This window comes from Saccopteryx bilineata, chromosome 11, assembly GCF_036850765.1.
Source record: "Saccopteryx bilineata isolate mSacBil1 chromosome 11, mSacBil1_pri_phased_curated, whole genome shotgun sequence".
Classification (NCBI taxonomy): domain Eukaryota; kingdom Metazoa; phylum Chordata; class Mammalia; order Chiroptera; family Emballonuridae; genus Saccopteryx; species Saccopteryx bilineata.
This window is the reverse complement of record NC_089500.1, coordinates 62105871-62121961: the sequence shown is the minus strand read 5'-3', so window position 1 is coordinate 62121961 and position 16091 is coordinate 62105871. Positions and strand designations below refer to the sequence as shown.

The 16091-nt window shown below is 46.6% G+C and overlaps 1 protein-coding gene across 1 annotated transcript in view; it reads right to left on the bottom strand.

Moving 5' to 3' along the window:
- Nucleotides 1–604: 604 nt before the first annotated feature.
- Nucleotides 605–16091, bottom strand: part of RPN1 (ribophorin I) — a 47876-nt gene continuing 32389 nt past the window's right edge. Inside the window, exons 6-10 of the mRNA XM_066246941.1 lie at nt 14177–14276; nt 12274–12412; nt 11933–12052; nt 2439–2684; nt 605–1196 (exon numbers count right to left, since the gene is read on the bottom strand). Of these exons, the coding sequence (XP_066103038.1) occupies nt 1014–1196; nt 2439–2684; nt 11933–12052; nt 12274–12412; nt 14177–14276 (788 nt within the window). The 3' untranslated portion in view covers nt 605–1013. The remainder of the gene's footprint in view (nt 1197–2438; nt 2685–11932; nt 12053–12273; nt 12413–14176; nt 14277–16091) is intronic.

Here is a 16091-nt window from a genome sequence, read left to right as displayed (position 1 = left end):
TCATCATTTATTTTTTTAAATTTTTTACTTTTTCTGTGACAGAAACAGAGAGAGGGACAGATAGGGACAGACAGACAGGAAGAGAGAGAGATGAGAAGTATCAATTCTTCGTTGCAGCTCTTTAGTCTCCTTAGTTGTTCACTGATTGCTTTCTCATATGTGCTTTGACTAGGGGGCTACAGCAGAGCAAGTGACCCCTTGCTCAAGCCAGCAACCTTTGGGCGAAAGTCAGATGAGCCCATGCTCAAGCCGGCGACCTCAGGGTGTCAAACCTGGGTCCTCTGCGTCCCAGTCCGACACTCTATCCACTGCACCACCGCCTGGTCAGGCTGCTCATCATCATTTCTTTAGTGCCTAGCAGAGCATGGGATGAGGAACAGGTAATCACAACAGGCAAGAACAAAGCTCCCACCCACCACTCTGTTCTGTGACCTTATGAAGGCACTTTACCTCTGGCCTCAGTGCTCTAACATAACCGACACTCGCCGTGTACGCTTGCTCTTTGGAGCGAGCCCGACACTTAATGGATAAAAAGCACTTGATAAAAGGACTACACTCAAAGTTAAGAAGGAAGTTATGAGAGATTTTCAACAGAACAAAACAAGTATTTCCCAGTCCCTCCTTTATTTTCTTTTGGTCACACACGCTTTAAGAAACATGCCCACACTTGCAAAATACTCAAAAATAAGGAATTAGAAGGACATAAAACAAGGAGCTTACAGGCTTGAAATAATATCTGAGGCTTCAGAACAAGATAATCATTGAAATTTTTTGTTCAAAACACAAAGATATTTTATTTTTAATTAAATTTAAGTCATTTTGTTGTTTTAATGGAACAGTTTAGGGACAAAGCTTCTTGTTTTGTCTGAGACAGGGCCAGACTTCTCTTCCTTGAAGGCCTTTTGCAAAACACAGGGGCCGGCATTCACTGGCCTCAGTGTTCCCCCCTTACCCCCACCCACACACACTCCTGCCGTCTGTAAGTGCAGCACCCTGGGGACAAGCCGCAGGGGCTACAGAGCATCCAGGATGTGGTCGATCTTGGTGACCAGCTCTTGTCGCTTTCCTAAGATCAGCTTCTCGTTATCGACGTACGTGTCCTTCTTGAGTTTGCCCGCCACCAGCCGCTCAGCTTCCACTGCGGACTTCAGCACCAGCTCCTTGACCTGGGCGTCCAGTTTCTGCATCTCGCTCACCTGACCGAGGCAAGAGCAGGGCAGGGCTTGACAGTGGTCCTCTCATCCTCACCCAGCAGGGCCCACCACCTCCCGTGTCTACAGAGTCTAGAACTCACCGGCCAGAGGGTTGGCTGTGGAGGGAGACAGGCCTGGCTTCAAATGCCAGCTTCAACCCTACCAACCCCATTCCTTCAAGCTCCGACCCTTGTGAAGATGCCCTGCACCATCCCTGGGCCTCAACTGTAGAAGAGGACTGTGAGGACTGAGTGTGAAAATACGTGGAATCACCTCACATGCCGCCAGGCATACAGCAGGTACTAAAGGGACCCTCATTCTCTTCCCTTCAGTTTGCCAGATTAGATGCAGGAATCAATACAGGCAAAAGACCAATGGCAGGGCTGTGGCGGTGGAACTGAATGACTCCCACGTTATCACTGACTCGGAGTTAGGCTGAGGACTTTTATAGGCACATTCACTCAACATTCAACAAATATTTAGTGAGCCGTTGTGCTAGGCATTTTTCTAGGTTCTGGAAAACAGCACTAAAGACAGATGAGGTATCTGCCCCACACAAAGCTGACAGATTATCAATACTGAAAACACATGAATAAACAATTTCAGGAAACGGTAGATGCTATGAAGAAAACAGCACAGGGTAAGGAGAGAGTGTGGGGCGTGGCACGTGGAGACGGTGGTCAGGAGCTCTGAGGGACTCCTCCAGGGTGGGGAGGTCCCCACCCTCATTCACAGAACTCACACAGCATGTCCCAGGCAGGATTCTTAGACTTTACATACATAACTCGTTTCACACACACAATCACTATGAGGTAAATATAACAGCATCCCCAGTTACAGATGAGGCAACTGAGGCACAGAAGTGAGATAACCTGCCTAGGTTTACAAAGTGAATCAGAGACTGGATCCAAATCCACTCTTCTAAGTCTGGGTTCTTCTTACCTGCTCAGTCTGGCTTCCAAGAGAGGAAGCAGCTGCTCTCGATACTGGCTGTTTAAAGCGAGTCCTATAGAGCTGGCAAAGCTTTCTCCAAACCCAGCTTGTGTGTGAGACAAGAAAATTTCTAGTTCAACCACAGTATTAGCCATGCCACAGGTCTACAACAGTGCAGGAGATCACCCCAGAGCCAGCAGTGAGCAAGAGCTGCCTGGTACCTGACTCGGGCAGGGCAGCCACGTGCTCTAAATCTAGACAGTGGGCACGGCAGGCAACAACACGGGCAACTCAGTGTTTGCAGACACTTACTTTATCGCACAAATCAGAGCCCTCTGTCTTCAGCCTGGACTGCAGCAGCGCAATCTCACTGGTCAAGGCCTTGTGTTCTGTCTCCAGGTTCTTCTTGCCACTGTTGAGAGTGGACACATCTCGGGACTGCTTATACCTGTTGACAGTCTCATCAAAGTGACGGTAGAGACCTATCCTCTTATTGACCAGGGTCAAGACCTGCTCTGTGATGCATGCCACCTTCATCCTGGCTTCCGCGGCTGGATCCTGGAGGAGAGACACCGTGTGTTGAAACCAGGCCTGAGCCCACTCTGACCTTCACCTCCCAAAGATCACCCCCAAACCAGCCGTACAAAGAAAAAAAGCCATCTTCTTGGAAAGTCAGAGAATAAAAACTGTACTAACACTGAATCTGGACCAGTTCAGCAACGGGCAAGACTGGCGACATGAAGATGAAACAGGTGTTCACTTCAAAGTCCAGGAGGGCAGAGAGAGAGATGTGGAAAGGGTTCTAACAGCAGGGTGCACCATGACAGGGGTAAGGTGCTGAGGAAAGAGAAATCTCAGCTTAGGTCAGAGAAGGCTGCCAGGATATTCATTATGTTCTTCCATTTAAGACTTCAAGGGTTTCCCAGGGCCTAAAGGAGAAACCTAACTCCTTGTCCTACCACTGAAGGCCCTTTAGATGAGGCCCTACACACAGACCTTCCAGAATCACCTTTCACGAGTTATCTACGACAGAGCTCCTAGCTTGTCAGTTTGAAGGCTGAATCTAGTCTGCAGATGGTTCATTTGGTACACAATTAGTTTTTTCTCAATAAATCATCATGACTTTAAAATAGATGTATACATGGGCCTGCCTGGATAGTTTGGTTGGTTAGAGCATCGTCCAGAAGCACAAAGGTTGCCAGTTTGATCTCTGATCAGGACACAACAGGAACAGATTGATGTTTGTCTCTCTCTCTCTCTACCCCCCCTTCCTAAATCACTAAGATCAATAAATAAAAATTAAAAAAAAACATTAAAAAGTAAAACATGTACACAGAAGAAATCGGTTAAATAAACTATGACCTATCCATATAATGAAGTACTCTGCAGCAATAAAAAAATAAAAAGTAATGGGGTTGGTTCTAAAATGGCTGCAGAGTAGGTGAATGCTATACTCATCAGCTCCTGGCCTCAAACCAGATTCACAGCTAAAACATAGGTCATTCAACCAGAATAACCAACTGAAGGCTAACTGAACTAAAAAAATATATAACCAATGATTTACAGAAGAAGACATATGGAGATTGGTAAGAAGGGCAGAGGTACAGAAAGGGGTTAACCCCTGCACCTATATGCAGTGGCTGAAAAGCAAGGGATATCACATGCATGCAGCTCCCTCCCCCAGGAGAGTGGGGGGAGCTCCCAAAACCCGGCAAGGATCCCCAACCCAGAACAACAGAGACAATAAGAAAAGTTCGCATAGCATCAGGTGTTGAAACCTGACCCCGACTGGCATGCTCCATCCTAGGAGTGGTTTTGGTGGTGCCCTTATTCTGTGGAGGCTTTTAGTGGAGACCCAGACAGTGTCTAAACTGGGGGGCCCTGCAAAGGGGGCCAGTCTCCTACCCCCAGCGCACAGTTGTCTCCAGAGAAGCTTTTGTCCAGGAATGAGAGCGGCGGGAGCAGAGCTGTTTGGAGGCACTATGGGGGCGCCGCTCCTGGATCCACAGCAGACACAAGCCCTGTTGACACAGTCCCTGCTGCTCTGAAAAGGGGAAGAGCTCCCAGCCCCTTGAGGGGCCAGGACATTCCCTGGGAGGCTTTGTCACCCCAGGGAAGCTTTGAACCAGGAGCTAGAAAGGCAGAAGCTGTGAGTTGTGGAGACACTGCAGGGGCACAACTCCTGTCTCCTTGCAAACACAGCCCCTGTGACCCCAGAAAGGGGAAGAGGACCCACGTTCTCCTCTACAGGCTGGCATGCCCCACCCCCAAAGGGAGAAAGTTGGCAGGACCTCGAAAAAAGAGTGCGGTGAACAGGGGCGATCTGGCCTTGCACACAGAGCGCTGGGGGATCACAGTGCGGTGCCGACTCAGGTCTGTTCAAGCCTGTCTCCTGGGGAAGCTGTGGTCCAGGAGAAAAACAGGCAGGTGCAAACTGTGTGGAAACTCCAGCCCAGCTAACCCTGGGAAGGCAAAGAAGTGCCACCCCTTCTACAGGACTGCAGGTGTCACTGCCAAGGAGAAGCTGTTTGGATTAACTCTGCTAAGTCACAGGATACCCTACCCACTGGGCTTAGCTGCTTACAGCTCAGACATTCAAAGTGTGAGTTTCTATTTTTTTGACACAGAGAGAGAAAGAGAGAGAGAGAGAGAGAGAGAGAGAGAGAGAACATACCTCAAAATAATAAAGGCCATATATGAACAAACCAACAGCCAACATCATACTCAATGGGTAAAAACTAAAAGCAATCCTCTTAAGATCAGAAATAAGACAGGGGTGCCCCCCTTTCAACACTCTTATTCAAAATAGTACTGGAAGTCCCAGCCACAGCAATCAGACAAGAAGAAAAAAGGCATCCAAACTGGAAAGACGAAGGTAAAATTGTCATTTGCTGACAACAGGATATGGTACATAGAAAACCCTAAAGACTCCTCAAAAAACAACTAGACCTAATAAATGAATTCGGCAAAGTAGCAAGATACCAAATGAATATTCAGAAATCAATGGTATTGTTATACACCAGTAATAAACAATGAGAAAGAGAAATCAAGGTAACAACCCCATTTATTATTGCAACAAAAACATCAAGGACTTAGGAATAAATTTAACCAAGTAAGTAAAAGACTTGTACTCAGAAAATTAAAGGACAATGAAAAAAAGACATTGAGCAAGGTACAAACAAGTAGAAGCACATACCATGTTCATGGACAGGAAGAATTAACATCATTAAAATGTCCATTTTGTTCAAAGTAATCTATGGATTCAGGAGGTTTGGGCTGAAACTGTCATCAGCCAACTCAGAGCCCAGCAGGTAGTCATCCAGAAGGTAAAAATCCAGCAGCCAAGAGTGCCTCAGGGCAGGAACAACCCCCTATGCAGATAGTGGAGCACTCTGTGGTCCGTCCCTACACCCAGACAGAGTTGATGGAGTTGGGGGTGAAATTCAGGCAGAAACCCACCGAGCCCCTGGCAGCCTGGTTGCTGTGGTTGTGGGACATGGGGGCGGATGGCATCATGCTCTCCGGAGCAGAGATGGAGAAATTAGCTGCCGTTACCACGCACGCCTCCTTAAGGCAGTGTCTTCAGAACTGCGATGACAACCCAGGAAACCATACCCTGTTAGAATGGGTGATGGCTGCCATTTGTACAGTCTGGCAGAATGCTGGGGACTTGCCAGGGGCAGTGATTCAGCGGCAATCGTATACTGAGCTGCAGCAGGTCCTCCAGGAACTAGATGAGGAACGCTGATTTCAACCTGAGGTGCTGATTTCAACCTGAGGTCCCGTGGGCCAGAGCAGGAAGTGTTTATGACAGGGATGAGGAATCTCATTCTCTGTAGTGCCCCATCAGCCCTCTTTGGTAACTGGTGGCTATCTTCAGCCCTTATTTGGGGAACCCATTGATGATGTTGTAAGGATGGTGGCAGATTTTGGGGGTGGAGGAGCGGAGGCACTGTGGCACCATAAAGGTGTGAGGGCTGCTGCCTCCCCCCCCCAGAGAAACAGGACTGTAAAGGTTACATAAACACAGATGTGGGTAGATTTGATGCAGCCAGGGTAGATAAAGAGAAATTAGATGGCAGGTCTAATAGAGTCCTGTTAGAGCTTTGGTGGCAGCTTAAGCTTCAACAGAGGTTCCAGCCCCTAAAAAAGTGAGAGAAGTAAGAGGCCAAGAAAATGGCTGGCATTTGCACTGCATGGCTACAAGACTGCAGCAGCTAAGAGAACTACCAAGGTGACACAGGCCTTGAATGTGTTTGACCCCACCAGGCCCTGTGTGCTTGCTGGGGGTTGGATGAGGCTTGTGGCACCAGACAGAGCACTTATGGAAAGGCGCTGAGGTCCATTATCAAAGAGCTGTGTGGCTAGTTGCCTAAAATGGACTTTCACCTTGAGTGGTTTGCACAGACAGCTGGGCTGCCTATCACGGACTATTCACTGAGCAGTGTAATGGACTCTTGAAGCAGGGACTGCAACAAAAGGGGGCACCAGCTCCCTTGCTGGATGGAAATGCCTGTTGTGGAAAGTAATGAGACCCTGATGGGTGGGGGGGCTGGGCAGGCCCTCCTGCACTGGGAAGCTGCTCCCAACCAGCTGTAGAGACGCGCCAAGGACACTGTTCAAAGGACGTAGCTCTGGACTATGCAGGCCCCCACACATACGAAGGGTGGCCTGGTTGGCACCGTGGCGTATGGGGCTAGAGATGGGCTTCCAGTTGACTCCCTGGGCAGTTGGCACCTGGCTGGATAAGGTGGAATTGTGGTATCCCTTGGGTGCTCGGGGAGATGTCATTGCGAAGGGCATCTTTGTAGATATTGTAATTTTTTATATAACCTGTGCCTTTGTAATTCGGTTGCTATAGTATGTTTATGTAATGTACCTCACTCCTTGCTCAGAGACCAGAGCAAAAGATATCTGTAGTGTCTGTAAGGTGAACAACCCTAAAGGGGTGGTGATGGGAAAACAGCTGTGTTGGGCTTGCTCACTGTACTTCGCATGATCAGTGCAGACGCACGTGGCAGGGCCATGTGTGCATAAGGCCACAGGCGCTTTCCCTCAGCACAGATTACTTGCCGACAGGCCATTTTCCTGATCATTCGCCTGCTGCTGAAAGAAGTGGTTTTCCTCTGCCTGTTTGCTCATCTGCCTTTGTGAGAATCTAATAAACAGGAATGGTCCAAAGCTTTCCAGCTCCAAATCCAATGGGAACCTGCCTGACATCAGCCTGGCTTACACCCCCCTACACACAGCAGGCTGGCACCATACCTTAGTCTCCATCAACCTGGCTCACACTGTTGGCCCCACCCCCAGGTGTTTTCCTGAGAACCTGCCCCACACAACCTGCCAGCCCATCAACACCATTTCCATGACCTTTCTATACAAATGGCCTCTCTTGCCTCATACTTTGGACTTTCCTAAAATCTCTCAAGCCAGGAGCGTAGTGTGCCCCTTGCTAAGTGGCTCCAGGCCTGGCACTAGTGGCAGCCGGCCTTGGTTCACAGCTTGGCCTTACCCAAGCACCTCCAAGCACAAAACGAGTAGCAGCCATCTGCACATCACTCTGTAGCTTATGCCGAGTGGCCCCAGGAAGGGCACCAGCAGTGAGTGGCTGACCCTGAACCTCCCCGGAGACCCCAGAGCCACAGCACCAGGTATACAGCTTCAGACCATTCCAGGTAACAATTGTAACCACCATTCCAGATAACAATTGTAACCACCTCCACAAGCAACACACTCAAGGGGCAGACTCGGTGGGTACTAAAGCCCCAATGCAGCAAGACCTGCTCCATAGGGTCAACTCCTGCACAGCAGCTCTTCCACTGCAGTTGCAGCCGGTCCTTCAGCCAACTGGCCTCGGGGGTGGATCTGTCCCAGTACGCCAGCAGCAATCAAAGCTCAACTATAATAGGACAATGCACATAGCCCACACAGGGGTGCATCTGGAGCATTCAGCTCAGGTGACTGGGGAGGCTGTGCCACTGGGCTCTACAGGACACCAACTATACAAGGCCACTCTGCCAAGGCTGGGAGACATGGCAGCTCTACCTAGTACACGGTAGCCAGTATATATATAACAAGTATAGGGAAGCAGCCAAAACGCAGAGACAAAGAAACATGTCCTAAATAAAAGAGCAAGAAAGATCTCCAGAAAAAGAACTAAACAAAATGAAGTCAACCAAACTATCAGATACAGAGTTCAAATCAATGGTTATAAGGATGCTCAAGGAACTTAGTGAGGAGATAGAAACCATAAAACTAAACCAGTCAGAAATGAAGGGTACACTTACCAAAATGAAGAATAATTTTCAGAGATGAAGCCAAGAATCAAATCAGTGATTTGAAATATAAGAAAGCAAAACACACCCAAATCAGAACAGCAAAGCAAAAAAAAAAAAAAAAAAAAAATGAAGATAGTGTAAGGAGCCTCTGGGACAACATCTAGAATACAAACATTAAAAAAAAAAAAAAAAAAAGAATACCAACCAACATTTACATCATGGGGGTGCCAGAAGGAAAAGAGAGAGAACAAGAATTGAAAACCTATTTGAAAAAATAAGGACAGAAAACATCCTTAACCTGGTGAAGGAATTAGAAATACAAGTCCAGGAAGTGCCAAGTCCCAAACAAGATGAATCCAAAGAGGCTAACACCAAGACACAACGTAATTAAAATGTATAAGGTAAAAGAGAATATTAAAAGCAGCAAGAGAAAAGCAGTTAGTTACCTACAAGGGCGCTCCCCTAAGACTGTCAACTGAGTTCTCCAAAGAAATTTTGCAGACTTGAAGAGGATGGCACGAAACATTCAAAGTGATGAAAGGTGAAGACATACAACCAAAATTACTCTACCCAACCAAGTCATCAGTTAGAATCAAAGGTCAGATGAAGAACTTTCCAAACAGGAAAAAGCTAAAGACGTTCATCACCACCAAACCAGTACTACATGAAATATTAAAGGGTCTTCTTTAAGAAGGGAAAAAAATATCAAAAATATGAACAATAAAATGGCAATAAATACATAACTGTCAACAATTGAATCTAAAAAACAAAATAAACCGCCCTGGCCAGATAATTCAAATGGTTGGAACGTCATCCCAAAGTGCAGATGCAGAGGTTGATGGTTCAATCCCTGGCCGAGCACATACAGGAACAGAACAATATTCCTGTCTCTCTCTCTCTATCTCTTGTCTCTCCCTTCCTCTCTAAAATCAGTAAAGTAAACATTTAAAAAACAAAATACAGTCATTCCTCACCATATCGTGGTTCACTTTTCGCTGTCTCACTGTATCATGGACTTTTAAATTGTATATTATCACCTGACCAGGCGGTGGTGCAGTGGATAGAGCATTGGACTGGGATGCGGAGGACCCAGGTTCGAGACCCCAAGGTCGCCAGCTTAAGTGCGGGCTCATCTGGTTTGAGCAAAGCTCACCAACTTGGACTCAAGGTCACTGGCTTGAGTAAGGGGTTACTCAGTTTGCTGAAGGCCTGCGGTCAAGGCACATATGAGAAAAGCAATCAATGAACAACTAAGGTGTCACAACGAAAAACTAATAATGGATGCTTTTTATCTCTCTCCATTCCGTCTGTCCCTATTATCTATCCCTCTCTCTGACTCTCTCTGTCCCTGTAAAAAAAATTAAAATAAAAAAAATTGTATATTATCTAATTTTGTATTGCAATTTATTGCTGTATTGTGAGATTTTTTGGTATATAGATATTTTTACATATTTATTATTTTAATTATTTTTGCGGTAAAATAAGCATTTTCTAGCCTAAAAAGTTGAAAACAGTATAAAAATATGTAAAAATATTAATTAAAACATATTAAAAAAATATTAAATAGAAATAAAGCCTTAAAATATATATAAGTAATAAAATAAATATAAGGTCGGCCCTGGCCGGTTGGCTCAGCGGTAGAGCGTCGGCCTGGCGTGCAGGAGTCCTGGGTTCAATTCCCGGCCAGGGCACACAGGAGAAGCGCCCATCTGCTTCTCCACCCCTCCCCTTCTCTTTCCTCTCTGTCTCTCTCTTCCCCTCCTGCAGCCGAGGCTCCATTGGAGCAAAGTTGGCCCGGGCGCTGAGGATGGCTCTGTGGCCTCTGCTTCAGGCGCTAGAATGGCTCTGATTGCGGCAGAGCGACGCCCCAGAGGGGCAGAACATCGCCCCCTGGTGGGCATGCCGGGTGGATCCCGGTCGGGCGCATGTGGAAGTCTGTCTGACTGCCTCCCCGTTTCCAGCCTCGGAAAAATAAAAAAAAATAAATAAATAAAAATAAAAAATAAATATAAGGTCAATACTTCACAGATTTTTGCCTATTGAGGGGGGTTCTGGAACCTAGCCCCCATGTTAGAAGAGGGACCACTGTAAACAAACAAGTAGAACAGACACAGAGAACATTTTGACAGTGTCCAGATGGAAGGGGGCCTGGGAGAATGAGTAAAAAAGGTGAAAGGATTACAAGGTACAAATTGGTTGTTACAGAACAGTCAGGGGAACATAGAGTACAGTATAGGGCCTACAGTCAGTAATATTGTAATAATTATGTATGGTGTCTGGTGGGTATGAGATGTATCAGGATGATCCCTTAGTAAGTTATATAATGTCTAATTCTGAATTGTACACCTGAAACTAAATAATACTGTATGTGAACTATAATTGAAAAATAAAAAATTATTTTAAAATTTTTTCTTAAAATTTTTAAAAATGTTTTTATTCCTTAAAAAAACAATAATTGCTATCAAGGTTATCAGAAGGACAATCAGCAACATTTGAACATGTACTGCATATTGGTGAAATTAACATAACATTACACTTCCTGAATTTGATTGTTGCATCATTGTTACGTAAGAGAATGCCTTTGTTCTCCGGCTGCAGAGACACACTTAAGTATTTAAGGATAAAGGAACACAGATGTTTACTAACTTCTCAAATGGTTCAGAAAAAAATGGTATAGATAGGCCAAATATTAACTGCTATGCCTAGGTGATAGGCATATAAGGCTTTTTTTTTTTAATTGATTTTAGAGCAGAGAGGAAGAGAGGGAGACAGAGAGAGAGAGAAGCATTCATTTGCTGTTCCACTTGGTTGTGCATTCATTCATTGTTTCCCATATGTGCCCTGACTGGGTTGAAACTGCAACCTTGGTACTTCAGGATGATGCTCTAACCAACAGAGCTAACCGAGGGGCTAAAAGAGTTACCTTTATCTTTCCTGCAAGGTTTCTACAAATGTGAAATTTAAAAAAGTATAAAACAAAGGCAATTTTTATAGCTTAAGAAATAGGCTGCTGCATAGTAAAACCTGGACTCAGCCCCTTCTTCGGGATAAGCTTTGCCAGCAGCTGCCCCAGCTGCACCACCTTGACCCCTGGGCAGCTGGTCTGTGGAACCAGCTAGACAGACATCTTTGCTCACATGTACACTACCACTACCCACAGGTCCCTGTGACACCCCCTGCGGTCCCACAAACTGCTCCCTCTGGCTGAGTGCCCTTCCCTACTTTTCCTGCCTGTCACCTCCTCAGGGTAACCGTTTCAGGCCCCACCACCTAAAGCCACACTGTGCCTGCTGCCCTGTTCCCAGAGTACTGACCCACCAAAGGCAACCCGCACATGCTCCCTGATCACAGCAACAAAAACAAGGTATCTTTAAAGAAAGGATTAGCAGAAGCCACAGGCAGGAGTCTTCTGGGCAAGAGGGTTCAGCTTGGGCTTGCTTCAATGACCAATGCTCAGTAAAGCTAGTGAAACACACTGTCGAGGATGCAAAATGACTAAGTGACAAGAAAAGAAAGCCATGACAGTACCTTTGTGATAGAAAAGTCCAGCCTGACGTAGATGATGACTGTGAAGAACAAGATGTAGAAAGCGGCCACCACCAGCAGAGGCTCCTGCAGCATGAGCACCTTGTTGAACGTGTAATGCACCTGGAGGGAGGAGCAGAAAAGGTGGGTTTGACAGGCCTACAGACTCAGAAACCTGGGATCCGAGGGGCTGCGCCAAGTCAACCATCACCCAGGCTACCCCACCCTACCTGCCAAGCCCTACGCCCAGAGGACGCTGTGTTCAAACCACTGCAGCCCAGGGAGGGAAGGGACGGGTCCGTCCTGGCCCCCGGCACAGGAGGCAGAACAGTGGAGCCACGTACCACGACATCCTGAATGTGCTGCTCTACCAGGTTTTTTTTGTAAGCAACAATCACAGGGCGGCCAAATGTGTCCAGGTAGGTGTAGTGCAGCTCATCTGGGGCACGGCTGATTTCATAGGGACTGTCAACTTGGATGTTCCTGGAGGCAGATGGGAATAAAATATAGCCTCAGACAAACTGCACTGACCAACTAGGTTTATCTAGGGTTGGTAACTTCCAAGGATCAGTCAGGGGCCTTTCAGGGTCACTAAGCTCACACTCCTCTCTGCTCCCCTTCCGCACCAGGGATCCCCTACCACCTGAGGCAGCTGAACCACAGCCAGAAAGCCCTGAGCACAAGACCATACTTCTGCTGAGGCAACACCTGTCTGTCTCCCTGCATCCTGCTCACAAGGGCCCACCAGCACTGGCCTACTCCTCAGTCACACAGCTCACAGAACTCTGCGTTCTACCCAACAAGAGCTCCTCAGGGAACTGAAGGGGCCCCTGAAAAGTTACTCCAAATGTCGTCTCCTCACATAACTAAACACTTGCACTATGGTGTGGTGGGCATGTGCTGCTGTTGTCCGCACACTCGTTTTCCCTTCTCCTAGTCAACAGCACTCTAGTTTCACCTGGAGGAACTGTCCATCCCCACTGAATGTCCTCTACAGGAAGAACAATGACTGTGCCTCTCCCTCTGGTGATCAGAGTAGACAAGGAACCCCAGAGAGGGCAAGTAGACATTTCCCTTTAATGCGAGTCAAGAGCAATGACACAAAGCCTACAAGACGTTTGTCACTCATGCCAAGGGCAGGTACCCCCATGAGTAGCCATCAGTTTCAACCACTGGAGTCCTGGAGATACTCTGGCTCTGGCTTTCCTCAGACTATACTGTCATTTTATGATATCTCTTACCATTCCAAGTTCATCCCCTACTGCTTAAATTGGTCAAAGACAGTTTCTACCAACTGTAACCTCAGAATTCTTACACGCCATCTGAAATTCCCCCCGCGCCCACCTTTCTGAACCTGGTCTAAAGAACCCAGAACAAAATGGAGCCACGGCTCCGTTCGTCTTCATTCTGTTAACATACCACAAGGGCTAACTGACTGTCCTGGCTCTGAATTATTTCCTATTGCAGATCATCGCATCAGATTCAGGCCCTCGCTGTGGCCTGTCTAGGTCAGTGGTCGGCAAACTCATTAGTCAACAGAGCCAAATATCAACAATACAATGACTGAAATTTCTTTTGAGAGCCAAATCTTTTAAACTTAAACTATATAGGTAGGTACATTGTTATTAACTTAATTAGGGTACTCCTAAGCTGGCCTTTGCTAAAAACGTCCTCAATCTGATTGAGCCGCATGTGGCTCGCGAGCCACGGTTTGCCGACCACTGCTCTAGGTGACTTTGGATACTGCTCCTGTCACACAAGAGCACTGTGTTTGAGTAATATTTCATAAATAAATCTTATTACCTCATCTGAATTTAACTTTTGGATTTAGACTCCACTCAGAAGGTTCCTACAGCCTGACCAGTGATGGCATGGTGGATAGACTCAACTTGGAATGCTGAGGTCACTGGCTTGAGAGCAGGGTCATCAATACAATCCTGAGGTCACCAGCTGGATCCCAAGGTTGTCGATCCGATTCCCAGTCAAGGCACACACAAGCAATCAGTGCACAACTAAATGGAGCAAGGAGTTGATACTTCTCTCTTTTCCTCTCTATTCCTGTCTCTCTCTCCCTTCCGATCTCTCTCTCTTAAAAAATAAAAACTGAAAAAAGAAGAAGGTCCCTACAGGCTTCTCAGTCAAAGCTATGTCTTGAGACTTACTCTGTGCCCATGAACAGACTTACCCTGAGGTACTGCGGGCATTCACAGAGACATGGGGAACAGAGGAAAAGGTAGTCACACTCACCTGGCTCCTTCAGGCAAGATGATCTTCACGGTCAGAGAATCTATCACTTGTTCATCAAACACATGGTCCACAAACCTCATCTTCAGTGCATACTGGTCACCTGAAGGATCAAGCAAACATGCAAAGATGTGAAAAACTGAGAATATGGAATAGGAGCTAGAGGGAAGTACAGAGTATGAACACTCCCCTCTTACACAGAGAAGAGTAAAGGTGCTACCTAAAGTCAACGGACAAGAGACTCTGGAGAGAGAAGTGGTGGTGACAGCACAGACTGTGCGTCTTCCCCAATTGCCACATAAAGACAAACCTTCTAGGTAACAAAATAAAAAACCCACTGACCATACTCACAACAAACTCTCCATGAACCCAAATTACAAAAGGGGCCTGACCAGGCGGTGGCGCAGTGGATAGAGTGTCGGACTGGGATGCCGAGGACCCAGGTTCGAGACCCCAGGTTCGAGACCCCGAGGTTGCCAGCTTGAGCGTGGGTTCATCTGGTTTGAGCAAAAGCTCACCAGCTTGGACCCAAGGTCGCTGACTCCAGCAAGGAGTTACTCGGTCTGCTGAAGGCCCGTGGTAAAGGCGCATATGAGAAAGCAATCAATGAACAACTAAGGTGTCACAATGTACAACGAAAAACTAATGATTGATGCTTCTCATCTCTCCGTTCCTGTCTGTCTGTCCCTGTCTATCCCTCTCTCTGATTCTCTCTCTGTCTCTATAAAATAAATAAGTAAATAAATAAATAAATAAATAAATAAACAAATTACAAAAGGGTATGGTCCACAAAACACTAACAGCACAAGACTTACTCATTAGTATTGTCTGTGAATGAGAGAGTAGAGGGAAGCAACCGGGCAACTGATAGACCTGACAACACAGAGCCACTAACAGACAACAGCGTGACAGGCCAACTGGAGAAGAACTAAGACTCAGGAGTCCTACACACCACACCGTGGGTGAGTACAGTGGGCCTGCCGAAGATCTGTAAGTCTAAAGAAGTCTAGTCCCTGAGAACTTTGAAAAGCCCATTGAGCTCCCTTCCAGGACAGTGTCCTACACTGAGAAAAAACTGCTAGAGTAAAATCAAAATCAAGTATAACAGGGACAAGAAACCTACAAAAAAAGCCAGCATAAGCTCAGAAAGCAAGCCACCATTTTTTTTTATTCTTTTTTGTATTTTTCTGAAGTGGAAACAGGGAGACAGTCAGACAGACTCCCGCATGCACCCGACCGGGATCCACCCAGCATGACCACCAAGGGGCGATGCTCCGCCCATCTAGGGTGATGCTCTGTTGCGACCAGAGCCATTCTAGCACCTGAGGCAGAGGCCATGGAACCATCCTCAGCGCCCGGGGCCAACTTTGCTCCAATGGAGCCTCGGCTGCAGGAGGGGAAGATAGAGACAGAGAGGAAGGAGAGGAGGCAGGATGGAGAAGCAGATGGGCGCTTCTCCTGTGTGTCCTGGCCGGGAATCGAACCCGGGACTCCTGCACACCAGGCTGATGCTCTACCACTGAGCCAACCGGCCAGGGCCTGAGCCACCATATTTTTTATACTACACTATGACAGCAGAGAATTTGGTAATTACAATTATTCCTCCTAAAAGTCCACATTAAAAACGAGCAACAGAAAAGTATAAGACTCCCTTTTTTAGATTGTTATATTTTTAAAAAGTTATAATGTCAACTATAATTAAAATAATTTTTTAGGCCCTGGCCAGATAGCTCAGTTGATTAGAGCCTTGTACTGTCCTGAAAGGCCAAGGTTGCGGGTTCAATCCTGGGTCAGGACATATAAAAGAACCAACCAATGAATGCATAAATAAGAGAAACAAAGCAATGTTTTTTTCTCTCTCTCTCTCTCTTTCTCCCCCTCTCTAAAGTCAGTAAGTAAATAAAATTTTAAAAATAAC